The sequence below is a fragment of the Triturus cristatus genome, chromosome 3_2 (genome assembly GCF_964204655.1).
Source record: "Triturus cristatus chromosome 3_2, aTriCri1.1, whole genome shotgun sequence".
Taxonomy (NCBI): domain Eukaryota; kingdom Metazoa; phylum Chordata; class Amphibia; order Caudata; family Salamandridae; genus Triturus; species Triturus cristatus.
In genome coordinates this window covers 1063836621-1063852661 of record NC_140584.1, presented here as the reverse complement: position 1 = coordinate 1063852661, position 16041 = coordinate 1063836621, and the positions used below count along the sequence as shown (strand labels likewise).

The window sequence follows — 16041 nt, the reverse complement described above, 5'->3', positions numbered from 1 at the left end:
ATAGCAATGAGGAGCGGTGATAGCGGGCAACATTGCCGCGTGCCCCTATGGAGGGGAAAAGAGGCTGGGCGATGATTGCTGACTGCGCCATGCGCCATGTGGTGTGTGTATAGCAACCTTATCCACCCAATCAATTTGAGTCCAAACCCCATACGTGCCAGGACCGCAAATAGGTAGTCCCATTCAATAGTATCGAATGCCATTGTGGCATCCAGGAACAGCAAAATCGCTTCCTCCTCTATAGTGTCTAATCTCCTCAGAGCCCCGTGTACACGTCGGAATGTTTCTTCCGGGCATAAAGTCCGATTCGTCTCGATGGATTAAGTTGGAGAGATACAGGAGTAGATGATTGGCCAAAATTTTGGCCAGAATTTTCACCTCCACCGTAAGCAGCGAGATAGGGCGGTACGATTTGCAGTCCTCCGATGGCTTATCGGCCTTATGGATAACTACGATAGCCGCAGTTCGAATATCAGCCGGAAGCAGCCCCGATAGCATTCATTATATAGGTTTAACAAGTGGGGCGCTAGCTTCGTAGCCATTGGTTTGAGTAGCTCGGTAGGTAGGCCGTTGGGACCCATCGTTTTGCCTGATCGCACATCTCGTATTGCTTTGGACCTCTCCCACTGAAATATCTGCCTCAAGCACCTCCCTATCCTGCTGCGAAAGGCACACTACATCAATGGTAGCAAGAAGGTCTGCAGACATTGAGACCTGCGAGGTCTGCGGGACCTGAAACACCCCTTTAAAGTGGGACGCAAAGGCGTGCGCGATCCCCTGAGGGTCTGTTATCAATACGCCATCCGGGTCCGTGACCGCTCGTACCCACCTCACTGCCTGCTCATTATGTTCCAGCCATGCCAGGAGTTTACCCGTACGCTCACCCGGCTCGTAAATCCTATGACGCGTGGCCATTGAGCGCAGGATCGCCTCCCCCAGCAGGAGCTGTCTATAGTCCTGCTGTTTTACGTTGATCCGGTGCTGGGTCTCGGGGCTAGTATCCTGAGAGAGGGCCCCCTCCAGTTGCAGAATATCTTTTTCCAATTCGACCACCCTCCGCCTACGCTCCGTTCTGTGGCCTACCATCAAAGACAGTGCCCTGCCCTTGATTACTGCCCCATATGTGCCCCATAGTGTTACCGCCTACGCAACCAACCCCACGTTCTCATCGAAAAAGTAAACCGTATCTTGCCGGAGACTTTCCTTAATATGGGGTACCTTCAGTGCCCATGACTGTACCATAAGTGGGCCAGGACGCCTAACAGGTGGGACGCCAAAGACCGCCGAAACGGGAGAGTTAGCTGATATGCCCCTTGCCAGATTTGTGGCATCTGTGAAGTCATTTATATCTTGGACGTGTGTAAACAAATAGTCAATCCGAGATTGGCTGCCATGGACCCCCGACTGATCTGTGTAGTGTGTGTGGTGGGGGTGAGTCCACCTCCATACGTCCACCACCCCCAAAGCATCTGTAAACGCCTGAAGTTGGGAGCCTTGTACAGGGTCAGGTCTAGGCGGGAGTCGATCACGCAGGCCATCTAAAGTCAAATTAAAGTCGCCCCCAAGGATTAAGGATCCTACTAGGAGCTCCAACATTAGTGCCCCCACGTCTTGCAAGGTTAGGCGCTGCAGTCCTGGTGGAGCATACACTGAAACCACGTTAATTACACTGCCTTCCCACATGCGCGTTAGTGCTGCGTACCTGCCCTGCACATCCGTCCAAGTGTTTTGCACCACGTAAGGGCAGCCCCTGCGCAGGAGCACCCCAACCCCCCCTAGAACCAGAGGTAAATCCAGAGTGTACAATCATGCGGTAACCCTTCTTATTCAAAGCCATACACGTGTTCCCTATCAAGTGAGTCTCCTGTAACAATACTATGTCAAGTGCATGTCTTTGAATATATTGCAGGACAATACTCCTCTTGATTTTGTCCCCCAGACCATTTACATTCCAGGTGGACACCTTAAGTCCCGCTGCCATTAAAATACAGTAAGTGTGTTATTCTTATGATTGAGCGGTCGTCACTGCCAGTCTCTCCCGGGCCGGAGGTGAACGCAGCACCATAACAATCAGAGTGCAAAACAGTGTGGCGAAACACAGTATCATTGTCAACACTCATAATGCCTTACCTCCAACAGTTCCACCCACCCCCCCATTGGAACTCCCCACCCTGCCTCCCTGCATAACGGGACTAGAACCGTCCGCCACACCCAACATGCAGAGTGCCTCACGCCCACCCTTAAACAACTTCAGGAAACGTGAGCAACTCCACCCCCGAAAACAAGTGTAAAGACAACAGAAAGTCCCCCCCGGCCCCACCTCCCCTGGCCCCGCCTCCCCCGTGTTTAAACAGCATTGAGATACATTCTATGCCTTACGCATGAGACCATCAGCCCCCTCCTCAACATTCACCCGAAGCTCCCAGCCCACCCAGCTGAAATACCAGCTACAAACCAGGCTCACGTGCAGAGCACAACGAGCTCCCTGCTGTCATGGTGTCTCTAAGTGTGCTCATCATTCTGGCATTGTTGAACAAATCAAAGTTAGACCCCTGAGTCAGCGCCCTCCAGTGTGGCTATGAGAGTCAGAGTCAGAATGTGGTGGGAAGCGTCTTTGGTGTTGCCAATCTTCCGCTCCATCTGCTGCAGATGAGGCCTTGCGTGTCTTTTGTCCAACAGTGCGCCAGCCCTCAAGCCAGTCCCATGCCTCCTCTGGCTTCGTGAAAAACCACAGTTTGCCGTTCGCTTCGACCCTGAGTTTGGCCGGGAACATCATGGCATATTTGATCTTCTGGTCCCTGAGGGCACGTTTCACCTCCAGAAAATTGTGTTGTTGCTTCTGCACTCTCAGGGTGAAGTCCGGGAAGAACGTGATTTTGCTGTTCTCATAGCTCAGCGGGGGGCCGCCCTCGCAGTCTGCAGGATTACATCACGGTCCCGAAAATTAAACACCCGGGCCAGGAGCGGTCGAGGTGGCGTACCGGGCTTTGGACGGCCCCCCGGGACACGATGGGCACGTTCAATAGAGAAACATTTGGAGAGTCTGTAGGGCTGCAGGTGTTTGAGAACGCGGTCTTCTATGAACAGGTCTGCCGCCTGACAATCCGCCCGCTCCAGCACGCCAAGAATGCAGACATTGTTGCACCTCATTCTCCCTTTGTAGTCGTCCAGCTGCAGCGCCATTGTCTCCTGCGAAGTGCGCAGCTCAGTCACCTGTCTTTTAAGGAGCACAGTATCAGTAACCAGTTCCTTAAAGGTGGTTTCTACTGCACCCACCCCCTCCGCCATTTTTTTCATATCTTCGCGTATTAGAGCCACCTCGTCGCGACTGTATCAATACGAATCTCAAGGGAGGTACGTACCGTCTTAATAGCCTCCAGGATATCTTTGTTTGTGGGCTCCGTACTGTCACCCTAGGCCGTCGATTCTACACGCTCCTCGCCTTGTTGCTTTTGTCAAGCAAATTTTTCCAACTTGGTCTGCACACCTGTGCGACTGTTGCACCCAGATGCCATTTTGCACTTGTCTGGTGGTCACCACTCACTGACTTTGGGGCGCTCTTGTCACCTATAAGAGGTTGTTGGGCTCGAGGAACAAATGCAGGGGCCCCACACGATCTCGCGCACTCCTGATGTGCGAGCCTCGTGGGTGTAGTAAGAGGCCGCACTGAACTGCCTCAACTCACCCGACACCTCCCGGGAGTCAATTCCGACGATACTGACGGAGGAGCGGGGCAGCAGGGGGGGCCGTCCGGACGATCTCCGCAGTCTCGATGCCATCACAGGTACTTGCGCCCTCCATGCCTCAGCACCGGTCTCCAGTTGAGCTTCTGTGCCACCAGGAGTCACTTCCGGTCGCCGGGACATCGCTGGAGGAGCTGGCGCTCGGAGCCCTCCTCCGGTCTCAACGCCGATTCACTTCATATTTCGCCCGCAGCTGCCGTAGATATTTAGCAGTCAGCGGACCCCTTGGGGCGACACTTTGGCCAGGGGGACCTCAATTATTTCGGATATTTCGGGAGTGGCGCTCTGGAGCTAGGCTACCGAGCGGCCATTCCCATCGGCAGTTTGCCACGCCACCCCCCTCTAGTTACATTCTTGACCTCACATGTTCAATGAAGATGCACAGATTGTACCTTTCATATTGTTTATGATTACCCATAAAGGTCCGAGTTTCTTGGCATTCACCAGATTTTCAATGTCCACACCAGGAACCGTCCACTATAAATGCATAGGCTCCTTACCAAAGTCTTAATCTGCAAAAAGGCCCGCCATACTAGTCTCACTCACGGGTGGAGGTGTGGCGCAACGGTCAGCGCGGCTGTCTCCGGAACCCGGTGCTCATGGTTCGATCCCCGGCGCCAGATCAGCCCAGCACCATGTGATTCTGGGCAATAGCTCGCTTAATCTTCCCGACGGCCCCCAGTGCCTTGACGCCCTTGAGTAATTGTTTGCGCTTTAAAAATACTGGACATTTACATTTACTTGACTAGACTAGTGAATTTCTCAAGGTCAGAGGTTTCAAGAGTGGCTACACATTTTTATAGATACTGGTTTACTAATCAGGATCTGCCTTTTACACCTATAGATTGACATTCGAACACCATCACTTTGTGCTGAAAGATTGTGAGAATCGGACCCTAAATGTGTAAGATTCAGAGTATGCTACTTACGCCACTGCCCCAAATACACACTGCTGAAGGAACAGACATTTTATTTGTTTTTGCACAGACACCACAGCTCACATTTTGTATCTGTGCAGGAATCCTGTATTAGGGTAATCTATGTAAGCATTTCTCTACCACAATTCACGTGGCATCACAGCTGACATCAGAGATAACACTAACAGTGACATCCCTACTGATATTAAATCCTATTTTATTTTGTGTATTTCTTGTCAGTGGATACAATACAGTCATGCGCGGTGTTAGTGAACAGGCAAGATACAATTGCTGAATCCTTACTGGCAGATTTATTATGTGCACAGATTATTCTCTTTAAAATGTTTACTGTAAAAATTCTGAAGGTAAACATTGGTTCTACTCTTTGGTTGTTTAAGACAGTGTTGCTTAAGGAGCCCCATCAGAGAACTATGAGCACTCTTACTAAGAGTAAGATAAAGCATTCCATCTTTCAATGAAAACTGGCTGCGATAGATGTATGATTTAGTGAATTTGACGAAGAGTGTTTAACAGGACTGAGACATGAAGTATTGGTCACATTCCAAGATGTCACCCCTCTTCTGCACTTGCAGCGGAACGTTTTAGGGCCGTGCTTCAGATGGTTTCAAAATCTGCTTTTGCATGCAACATATGGTAACGAGGTGATCCACATCGAAAAGCATTTAGCAGAATAATTTAGAGTACGGCCGTGTACTAAAGCACGGTTCTCCAAAGTCGGTCCTGGAGGGCCGGATCAATGCCAGATTTTTAAGATAACTACATTTATTTAAATGGGGATATGCTAAATGTTGGTCATGGATCCGGCCCTCCAAAACCGACTTTGGAGAACCCTGTACTGAAGTACAATAATAATTCCGACTGTCAATGTTCAAGTTGGCGGTATAAATCCATTGCAATGCCAGTTTGCTAGCTCTTCATTAGAAAGAAATTTGCTCGCGTAGTCACTCACCGGGAAGATGAGGGATGATCCTGTTTTCAACGCTGATCTCTCCGGATTCAATCGGGAACATTTCTTTCAGAGTTTTCTGAAGCAACAAAAACATAAAGTGCACCATAAACCAAATCAACTTCTACATCGGGTTCTGATTTTTAGATTATACATTACTTTTTATACAGTAGAAGGGAGTGCATAGGTTTTCAGTAACGCATGAAGCCTATGGTACAGAGTGTATTTTAAAGAACAAAGGTCCTTGGCATAAGAGGAGATAGTTTGAATGTTTCAACATAGACTACAATGAGCACTATGGAGGTTCTTCCAATGTCCGGCCGGACAGAGGAATATTTATTCAGGTAAGATAACAGGATGGGCAAAATACAAGGCACAACAGAGATGGCGAACGGCACAATCCTGTACCGAGCGTTTGAAAAGAAGGTATAGGGAGTATAGACACAAGAAGGAAACAACAGGCAAAAAAGGCGCGAGAGAGCAAAAGGCGGCTTACATTTACATAATAATACTGTGTAAGCTCAAACCAACAAACAACGCACTCATTTTGTCACAATGGTTAAATAGTGGTGTTTGCTACAAAGGTCGACGTTTCGATCCCTAGCTCTCAATACTATGGGATCATCATCAGGACTAGAAATTGAACTGTTGCCTGATAGATAGTGTCAAGGAGCCTGGGAAACAGCTCGCAGTGGACCTTGGAGAGCTCGGTGGGTGCCAGGAGCAGCTCAATGGGTGCCTGGAGTTCGTCGGCAATACGCGAAAGCCTCACGAGGGCGTCTGGATACTTTAAAATAAGTTATTACCCGAGGTCCCTAGGCTACCAGAACGGGTCCCCTTGTTCTTTTCTCTACTACTATGGTACAGAGTGTGTCACAAACTAATAGTGTAATGGGGGTTGCAAAGATGGATGTATAGTGCTTGCCTCTAGGAACGCATACGGACCTGGATCTTTAGCTGGCTCGCTTATTTTGGAGTAGAGGGAAGACTTATCCTCAGTCCCAGCACCTTTGAGTAACTGGAATCTAAATTAGTACAATATTCTTAGAGCTGATCTATGAAAACCTTGGACACATGAATCGAAAGTTCATAAGTGCCTTATATCTGCCCAAGACGGAGGCCCCGTAGATATTTCTTCTAGGTTGTTTCTCACACCAACTCAAACCAAGATTTGGCATGACTAAAAATAAAGAGGGCCCAATTTGTCATTCCATGTTGTAATGATGCTCTCTTTGATACAACATGGCAGAGATGTGGGTCATGGACTAGAATGTTATCTATGTAGCCACAAGACCACATTTCTAGTCCCCCGTTTTTCTACCTGACCAGATCTCATCCATAGCAATTTATCTCCCTGTGCCACTGTTCCCTTTGTTGGCAAATATGGAGTTCCTAGAAGCAGGATGACCCCCATTATTTTGGCATTATATAAAATTAATACTGACTTCCTTCTCCACCAGAAGCATTTCTTTTCATTCATTCTTTTGTAATGTGTATTTTCTTTCCCTTCTTTGCTATATTATTCATGTTCTTAACCACTCTCTGACCTTCTGTTTCTATGTCCTGTTTAAAGACTGCCACTCCCCCCATTTGTTTTGAATATTGTAGCCAATATAATGTAGGCCTTTCCTCTCATCATTTAGATTGGTACATCCTATACATACATTCTGGTGAAATGTAGAAACTCAAGCAAATAAAACATGGTGATTTAAGTGAGGTGTAAATGGATCAATAGGTTTCCCCATCCCAGGACCATACCACTCATTAACCACTAGATTAAATAAAGGATATTATGTTCTATTACCATATTAAGAACTCTTCCTAATGTATATATCACGATGCACAAAAGGAAATAAATCTATGACATGCAGGCTTACTCACATGAAATTCATAGATCTCTGTAAATTTTCTGTAAACCACTTTTTCTGTTAAATCTTGCCATTTCACCAGGAACATGTAAACCTAAATAAAACAGCACAAACACATTAAGCAAATGGAAAAGAAATGAATTGGTCATGCCGGCATTTGTGTGCCATGTTTTAGGTAGATGAGGGTTGTGAATATGTGCAATCTACAGACAGAAGGTATTTTTCTCTTTCTCTTTCCAGTGGCCGCCTGCTGACCAATTTCCAGTCTGCTGCTTGGGAAATACACTTTTTCGATGCGCAGCGGAAATACAGTTGGGTAAACTCAGGGTTTTGCATAAGAAGAAAGAAATGAAACCACACATTCAGCGTTAGGGTTTCCACACTAAGCCACAGTGAAGGCTTCTTTGTTCCCCTTCTGCAAGCTGTAGAACAGTTGCCCAGACGACTTGGTTTCTACCAGAATTATTTTTATTACAATTAGAAGCTGCAAATGTGGGTTTACAAAAAGAGCAATTATGTCACCAGGTCACATCACAGAATAGTATTCAACTCTGGTAATTCATAGGCGGCAATTACAACCATTGATTCAATTTGTGAAGACATGGAATTCTTACATGACTTTTCAAAGACATAGAACCTACAATTGGCCGAGGGTTGCATGAAAGAGGATTGTTAAGTGGTCGGCATAGGTTTGGACATGGCAAGACCGTCAAGTGGCACAGAGAGAGAGGTGTGAAGTATAAGAGCTATGCAATCTCCTACATCTGGAAATCCAACTGGTCTATAGAATACATCAGTCGCCTTCCGGCCTTTCCTTCCCTTGTCTCGCCTTCTGGCCTTTCCTTCTCTTGCGAATAATGTAGTATACTGTTCTGCCCTTTATACTATGATGTGCCACACCACAGTGTGTACTTTCCACAAAGATGGCAGCCGCTGACCGCTGCAGAGGCACTGAGACACAAAAATGTAATGCAGTTAGAAGTTGGAATGCACCTCTGGTTATTGGATTGGGTATTTTTAAGCGCAACTATTGGTACAGCATGGCTTCTTGGTACAAGAAGGACTACTGTGACAGTGCAGTAAGTAAGAGTGAAGATTAGGTTGAGGACTGGTTGAAAGACGAGATATTTCTTGGACTGATGAGTTTTCAATGCAGCACAAAGTGGGATGAAGAGCATTCAAGAGAAGAGGCACCAGGGCCTGCTGCAGGAGGTCACGTAGACAAGACTTATGGAATTTAGACATCCGTAACAGGAGGGCCATAAAGGATCTCACTAATGTATGAAGCCTGGCTTTGGCAGTTTTCCTGTTAAGACACTCTGAAAATTGCTGATGAAAGGCTTGAAAAAGAGCCTCTTCCTGTTGAAAGGTAATGCAAGAAATATGGTGGCGAGAAAATATGGGTTTAGTGCTTACAACTGAAGAGTGGGGGAGACAGCTGCTTTCTGAAGCCACTGCAGGCATGTTAGCAAGTACCCTGTTAGATCTGCCCAGAGGCCATTAATGTCTCTGAAGCCTGAATAGCACCGCAGCTGCCCCTTGGTGGAATGCACAAAACCGAAAGATATACCACAGCATCACTAGATCACAACTCTCTCTTTCAACGTGTGGAATCACAATGAAGTGATGGTCATGAGGAACAACAGCATTTTCACAGCAACTCCAAGTTCTGACCAAGGGTCAAGTGCTTAATCAAAGAGTGAGGTTCCCAGAGTTTTTCCATTGCTCATTTTTTGAACTATTGATGGGAAATTGATGATTATAGCCTCATCAAGTGCATTTTGATAACAGATGCAACCAGACGACATAATAAGAGGCTCTAAATGTGATATTAAAAGAAAAGAGTGACATCACTGTTGTGGTAAAAACAAATGGCTCGACTTCTCTTTCATCTCTCCTTATGAACTCCAATGGTTGGTGGTGTGGGCGACATGTGTGTTACTTTTATTCCTTGCATGTGTACTTGGTTCCTATTTGTGTGCAATTAGGTTATGGGTCTCCTGCTCTACCGGTAAATCTATCTTCTCTGATGCCATTATCTAGTAGAGCTACTTTGCCAACTTCACCCCCGTGCCTCTACTTGTGGCTGTGTTAGGGGAGTTCTGTTGGGTGACTTAATGCCTCTCTGAGGTGGTTTGGACTGTTTTCAATTAGAGACTTTCACCACGTTTTACAGCTTTACACAGGATAGCTCATACTCCAAATAATTAATTGCCTAAAACTCTTTTTAATTTTACATTCTGCTCTAAACTAGCATAGAGCTATTAACATATCTTTAGCCAATCCAGAATATGTTGTAGAGTTAATGTGGATCTGCATTTGTTGTTCAACATGTCATGGTTACACACTCTCCGAACAATTTCACAAACTCAGAATCAGATGCTGAATTTCAACAGATTAAAGGTGCAAGATCAGACCCTTGAAGCACAAACAATACTTTGGTAAATCTCTCAAGCTAACTAGACCAATAGCTGAAAGAGTGCAGTGAGAGACTAGTCAAAGGGACAGATCCACCAAAAAGTCTGTCTTAGCTTTCCTAACTGTGAATTTTTGCAATGCGCAATTAGGAAATCGCAAACACCCATGTACAAATGTGTCTTGGACACATTTTTCGATTCCCAGTGGGTCGCAAATAGACCTACCACATTAATATTCATGAAGTAGGTCTTGCTTTGCGACCCATTGGGAATGGCCTGCACTCACAGGGATGGTGGCCTGCTGGGGACAGCAGACCACCATGTCAGGGATTGCTATTTAAATAAAACATTTTTTTGTTGTAAAAAAAACAGTAAGCGAAAAATCTGTGCTTAGCATAGTCTGCCGCCGACTGGTACCTGCATTTCTATTTTTCCATTTCAAGCACTGATCTTGATGCAATGACAGAAGCAGCAAAACACCAGCCAGCGGCACACTATGCCACGCCCCTTTGAGAGACCCCTCCCCCCGATTTTACATCCCACTTAAAACCCTGAGAACCACCTTGTAACTTTGTCCAGTTAACAGAGTTTGCAGCATGTAAAAACACTGTACCGCCTCTATTGATCCAGTACTGAGTGAAGGTAACATGTGCAGATAGGGTACACTCCCACTCTGAAAGGCTGATTCAACCTTGCCAGGATTCGGATCTGCAGATCTCACACGGGTGTCAGACGCAAACACTTATCTTACCTTGCTGAGCTGTCTTAAGGGAAGGACACTCAGTCTCTCAAAAGTGGGGCTAATCCCAGTTCTGCTGCCTAGTCGTGGAGAGAAGGCTTCCTTCCACTGCCCTCTAGAGTAGGGTAGAGCAGTGGTAACAGATGATCTTTGAAAGTGGTGGGGCCTAATACTTTCCCAGAATTGCATAAAGAGAGTGAACAAGACCTATTCTAGGGAGGATTCGGGGGGTTTTCCCTGAGAAAAGTCTGAAAAATATGGGATAAAATAGGGCATTTTAAACCAAGTTCTATCATGGTGTGCCAAACCAATGAAACCTGATGCTCCCCATAAGTAGACCCATTTTTTCAAAATGTGCTGTGGACGCCTAACATGTCAAACCTTACCTGTGCCACGGGCAGCATTTTGTCTAGGGTGCCTTCATAAGCCATGGGCCGAAAATTACATAAAATATGCCTCTGCCAGAATTTTGCTATTGGTACCACCCGTAGACCATAGGTGACCCTTATGTCACAAATTACACCTGCTATGTTTGTGGCAGCATTTTGTCATGGGTGCTCCTCCCATATGCCATAGTTGTTCGCCCATACACCAAGAATGTTCTCATATGTACCTGCAGCGGTCTTTTGCAATGGGGGCCACCTAGGCCAATAATTCCCTTCAATATGTCAGATCCAGCACTTTTCTAATTGTGCGCCTATGCCAAGAATTACCACCAGTGTGCCAGCACCAGCATTTTCCCATGGATGTTCCATATGCCAAGTATTGTCTATAATCTCCTTACACCAGCATTTCGGCATGGATGTTTCTGCAAGCCAAGAATTATGTTCAGTATACCAGGGCCAATGGCAGACTAGCAAACATAACACCACATTCTCACTCATGCTCACTTACATTCACTAATACTCGCTCATTCATTCTCTCTCACTTGCACTCAATCAATCTCATTCACTCTCTTACACTCACTCTTACTCACTCGCACTTACTCAACTTCATTTGCACTCACTCCTACTCTCACTCCTCCAATCTCACTGATTCTTATTCACTGACTCACTTGTTCTCACTCATTGATTCTCATTCACAGTCACTTACATTCGCTCTAACTCACACTGACTTGCAGTAATACTTACTCACCATTCCACGTATTCTCAATCAGTCTGACACTCATTCTAACTCACAATGGCACTCAGTTACTGTCGCATTCTCAGTAGCTATCTCAAAATTTGACACACTCATTCATATTCATTCATTCTCATTGACTCTCTCACAGTCACTCCTTCACTCACTAAGTCTGACTCACTCATACTCACCGACACTCATTCTCACTAATTTTAACTCACTACTTGTCACTCGATCTCACACCTGATGACACATATAGACACTGACGCTCACACATCTGTCACACTAACATACTCTCGCTTGCATGCATGAATACATTTCAAAGCATTCTGTTTTATTTACCTCAGCTGCCTGTGAAGACCCAACCTATATGTTACTTTTTATTACACTAATAATAACTACTATTCACAATTCGTGTAATAAAAAATGGGCAATAAGCAAGGAGGGTGGAGACTAAGGCACATAAGGACGAACCACCCTCATGTTCCTGCCACAGTTGTTGCCACCTTAGAGGCCAGGGGAAGCAAGAGCATTGCCAAGTGTCACAAGGAATGAGCCAGGGGTCGCAGCTGCGACCCCTGGATACCCCTAAATTAAGTCCATGCTGGCCTGCACTTCTCTCAGACACTCAGTGAATGTCTATAAAACGGCAGGGTGCATGTTCTCCAGCATATCCTGCTATTTTAATATGTGACAATGGGTCACATGGCACTTAGGTTTCTCTCAATCTTTGGTATGCCATACTATTTCTACTCAGGGGCACTTTTCTTAATATTAATTGTTATCAACTTCTTCGTCTTTTACCCTTATGATCCGAAATTGATATAGCGTGAGCGTCCACCGTGGAAGCATGCAATGTAATATAAACATCCTCTCATGATGTACACAGAACAGTAGGGTGTGTGGGGTCAGCTTGTGAAGAGAATACAGAAAACAAGATGTGAGGCTGATGGGGTGTTAGAACACTTCGTTGGCAGGGTAGTAGACAATACTTTTTCGTTACATTTTAAATCACCTCTCTGTCTGTTGCATTTTTCATATTTATACATATGTGCCACATAAGGTATGTTATATACCTGTACAAAGCAAAATACACAGGGTTGCGAACCCTGCTTGATTGAGAGCTATAATTCAGTTGCCAGCACAGTAAAACTCTGAAGCAAGCTGTCGTTGTGCAGACTGACAACTAAGCATTTGGGCCATATTTATGAGCATGTAAAGCAGCGCAGCAAGTCACCATACTGTGCTGCGTGACAGGGAAAGCGCCGAATTCAAAAGAATAATGCCTGCCTTTGTCCCAGCGCTAGCACAGTTTTGGTCATAGATTAATTCAACCAAGCAAAGCTTCTAATTTAGTAGGGTTGGCGGCACACAAGAGAGCTACGTTTACCAGTAGCTCACGAGCTACTCATTGGAGAAGCCTGCCCTACAGCATAGTAGAGTAAGGTGCAGTAGACTGTTCTCGTAAATACATTGGAGTAAAATACCCTTCACTGCTCTCCAGAGCATGGTAGAATAAGACACATTTTACTGCTCTCTAGAGCATGGTAGAGTGGGAAACCTTCCACTGCTCTGTAGAGCATGGTAGAGTTGGGAACCTTCCACTGTCCTCCAGAGCATGGTAGAGTGGGGAACCTTCCGCTGTTCTCCAGAGCATGGTAGAGTGGGAAACCTTCCACTGCTCTCTAGAGCATGGTAGAGTTGGGAACCTTCCACTGCCCTCCAGAGCGTGGTAGAGTGGGGAACCTTCCACTGTTCTCCAGAGCATGGTAGAGTAGGGAACCTTCCACTGCTCTCCAGAGCATGGTAGAGTGGGGAACCTTCCACTGCTCTCCAGGGCATGGTAGAGTAGGGAACCTTCCGCTGCTCTCCAGAGCATGGTAGAGTGGGGAACCTTCCGCTGCTCTCCAGAGCAGGGTAGAGTGGGGAACCTTCCACTGCTCTCCAGAGCAGGGTAGAGTGGGGAACCTTCCACTGCTCTCCAGAGCAGGGTAGAGTGGGGAACCTTCCACTGTTCTCCAGAGCATGGTAGAGTGAGGAACCTTCCACTGCTCTCCAGAGCATGGTAGAGTGGGGAACCTTCCACTGCTCTCCAGAGCATGGTAGAGTGGGGAACCTTCCACTGTTCTCCAGAGCATGGTAGAGTAGGGAACCTTCCTCTGCTCTCCAGAGCATGGTAGAGTAGGGAACCTTCCACTGTTCTCCAGAGCATGGTAGAGTGGGGAACATTCCACTGCTCTCCAGAGCATGGTAGAGTGGGTTACCTTCCACTGCTCTCCAGAGCATGGTAGAGTGGGGAACCTTCCACTGCTCTCCAGAGCATGGTAAAGTGGGGAACCTTCCACTGTTCTCCAGAGCATGGTAGAGTAGGGAACCTTCCACTGCTCTCCAGAGCATGGTAGGGTGGGGAACATTCCACTGCTCTCCAGAGCATGGTAGAGTAGGGAACCTTCCACTGCTCTCCAGAGCATGGTAGAGTGGGTTAACTTCCACTGCTCTCCAGAGCATGGTAGAGTGGGGAACCTTCCACTGCTCTCCAGAGCATGGTAAAGTGGGTTACCTTCCACTGCTCTCCAGAGCATGGTAGAGTAGGGAACCTTCCACTGCTCTCCAGAGCATGGTAGGGTGGGGAACCTTCCACTGCTCTCCAGAGCATGGTAGAGTGGGGAACCTTCCACTGCTCTCCAGAGCATGGTAGAGTGGGTTACCTTCCACTGCTCTCCAGAGCATGGTAGAGTAGGGAACCTTCCACTGCTCTCCAGAGCATGGTAGGGTGGGGAACCTTCCACTGCTCTCCAGAGCATGGTAGAGTAGGGAACCTTCCACTGTTCTCAAGAGTATGGTAGAGTAGGAATATAAAAATATATAAGGACATGCTCTTTCGGGTGGTGGAAGCACTGGGGAGAAGCACACTGGTGAGTGCAAGAGAGATGGGGCAGGGAGAAGAGAAACAGAGCAGGAGAGAGATATACACGAGGGGAGATGGTTCGAAAACACACACACTCTCATTTAGTGCATAACACAAAACAAAAACATCATGCTTGAAAGGCAAAGAAAGAAAGGGCAAACTCCATGGAAGGTTCGAACACGAGATTGATAACCTGGAAAAAGAAACGGGCAAATGACAGTGACAAGGAACCCAGAAGGGCGGACCCCCTGCCCCTCTATGTTCTAAGTAAGCCACAATATGTCTCGCAACAGTGCACTTTCAAGAAAGATTGTTCACATTAACTTTTTGAGACCATGCTTTATGATGTACACTTACTACCCTGAGTGTGTTCTCAATACTGTGATATTTTATGCAGGTTTTGCTATTTTATGAATGTACTATGAGGGCAATCTATACCGCTGACGAACTCGTGCTAAGCAGTTTGGGAAACAAATTTAACTGAGCTAAAACTTAGGAAACGCATGATGATTATATATATATGTAGTCTGGGAGAAATCCCTGCAACTTACATAATGCTGGCTGGGAAAATACCGCTTCTCGAAGCCCAGCAGTTCGATGTGCCTGATGTAGGGGTCCGACATGGCTCCGGCTTCCCTTTCCCACCGACGCTGCTCGCTGCTGTAGGTGCCGCAGTGTTTTGGGTCCGGCTCCCTGTAGTCGGAGGCTGTGCCGCTCAGTTCCTCCTCGGTGCGTGGACGGCAGTGTCTGCTCTTACCACAGCAGTGGTGTGTTTATCCTTCGCCAACAATCCCTGGCTATGTAGCCCTTCGAAAGAGGAAGTGACGCCGGCGCCTCCCTGTGTGCGCTCCGGGCGGGCCTATGATGCTGTCTCGGCGCTACCTCAGACAGGTGCCAGCGAACGTTATACCCCATCGTCCACACTCTGAGCACGCAGCTGATAGCTCATTCGTTCACATTCAAATGAAAGCTGCGGTGAAATCATTTTTTTCCCTTTTTCCTGATTTGACAAGTCGAAAATACCTTCCACTTTGACCAAAGTTTTCTTGACCAAAATTATCTTTCCGGTTTCTCATAACAGCAGGTCAAAACCATATAAATCTTACTAAAATAGATCTTAGCAGACAAGCTATCGAACGTTCCACCGAGTAGTTCCTCGTCGCTCTTGGAGGTTAAAGTTTGATTTGTAATCTTGGCTACCCCGGTTGAACACGTGGTGGGGTCTTGTACAAGTTTACTGTATCCGCACGTGCCTTGGTTTCCTCATCTGGTGAACTTGTGAGTGTTCAAAGTTGGTCTAGAACACTCCGAATTCAGAAAAATATATACCTAAACATATAGTTATGAAATATAAACCAAAAAT

At 46.6% G+C, this 16041-nt stretch overlaps 1 protein-coding gene across 1 annotated transcript in view; it reads right to left on the bottom strand.

The window, feature by feature from the left end:
* Nucleotides 1-15501, bottom strand: part of NCF1 (neutrophil cytosolic factor 1) — a 134296-nt gene extending 118795 nt beyond the window's left edge. Inside the window, exons 1-3 of the mRNA XM_085649798.1 lie at nucleotides 15230-15501; nucleotides 7509-7589; nucleotides 5631-5706 (exon numbers count right to left, since the gene is read on the bottom strand). Coding sequence (XP_085505924.1) covers nucleotides 5631-5706; nucleotides 7509-7589; nucleotides 15230-15301 — 229 coding nt within the window. The 5' untranslated portion in view covers nucleotides 15302-15501. The remainder of the gene's footprint in view (nucleotides 1-5630; nucleotides 5707-7508; nucleotides 7590-15229) is intronic.
* Between the last annotated feature and the right edge of the window lie 540 nt (nucleotides 15502-16041).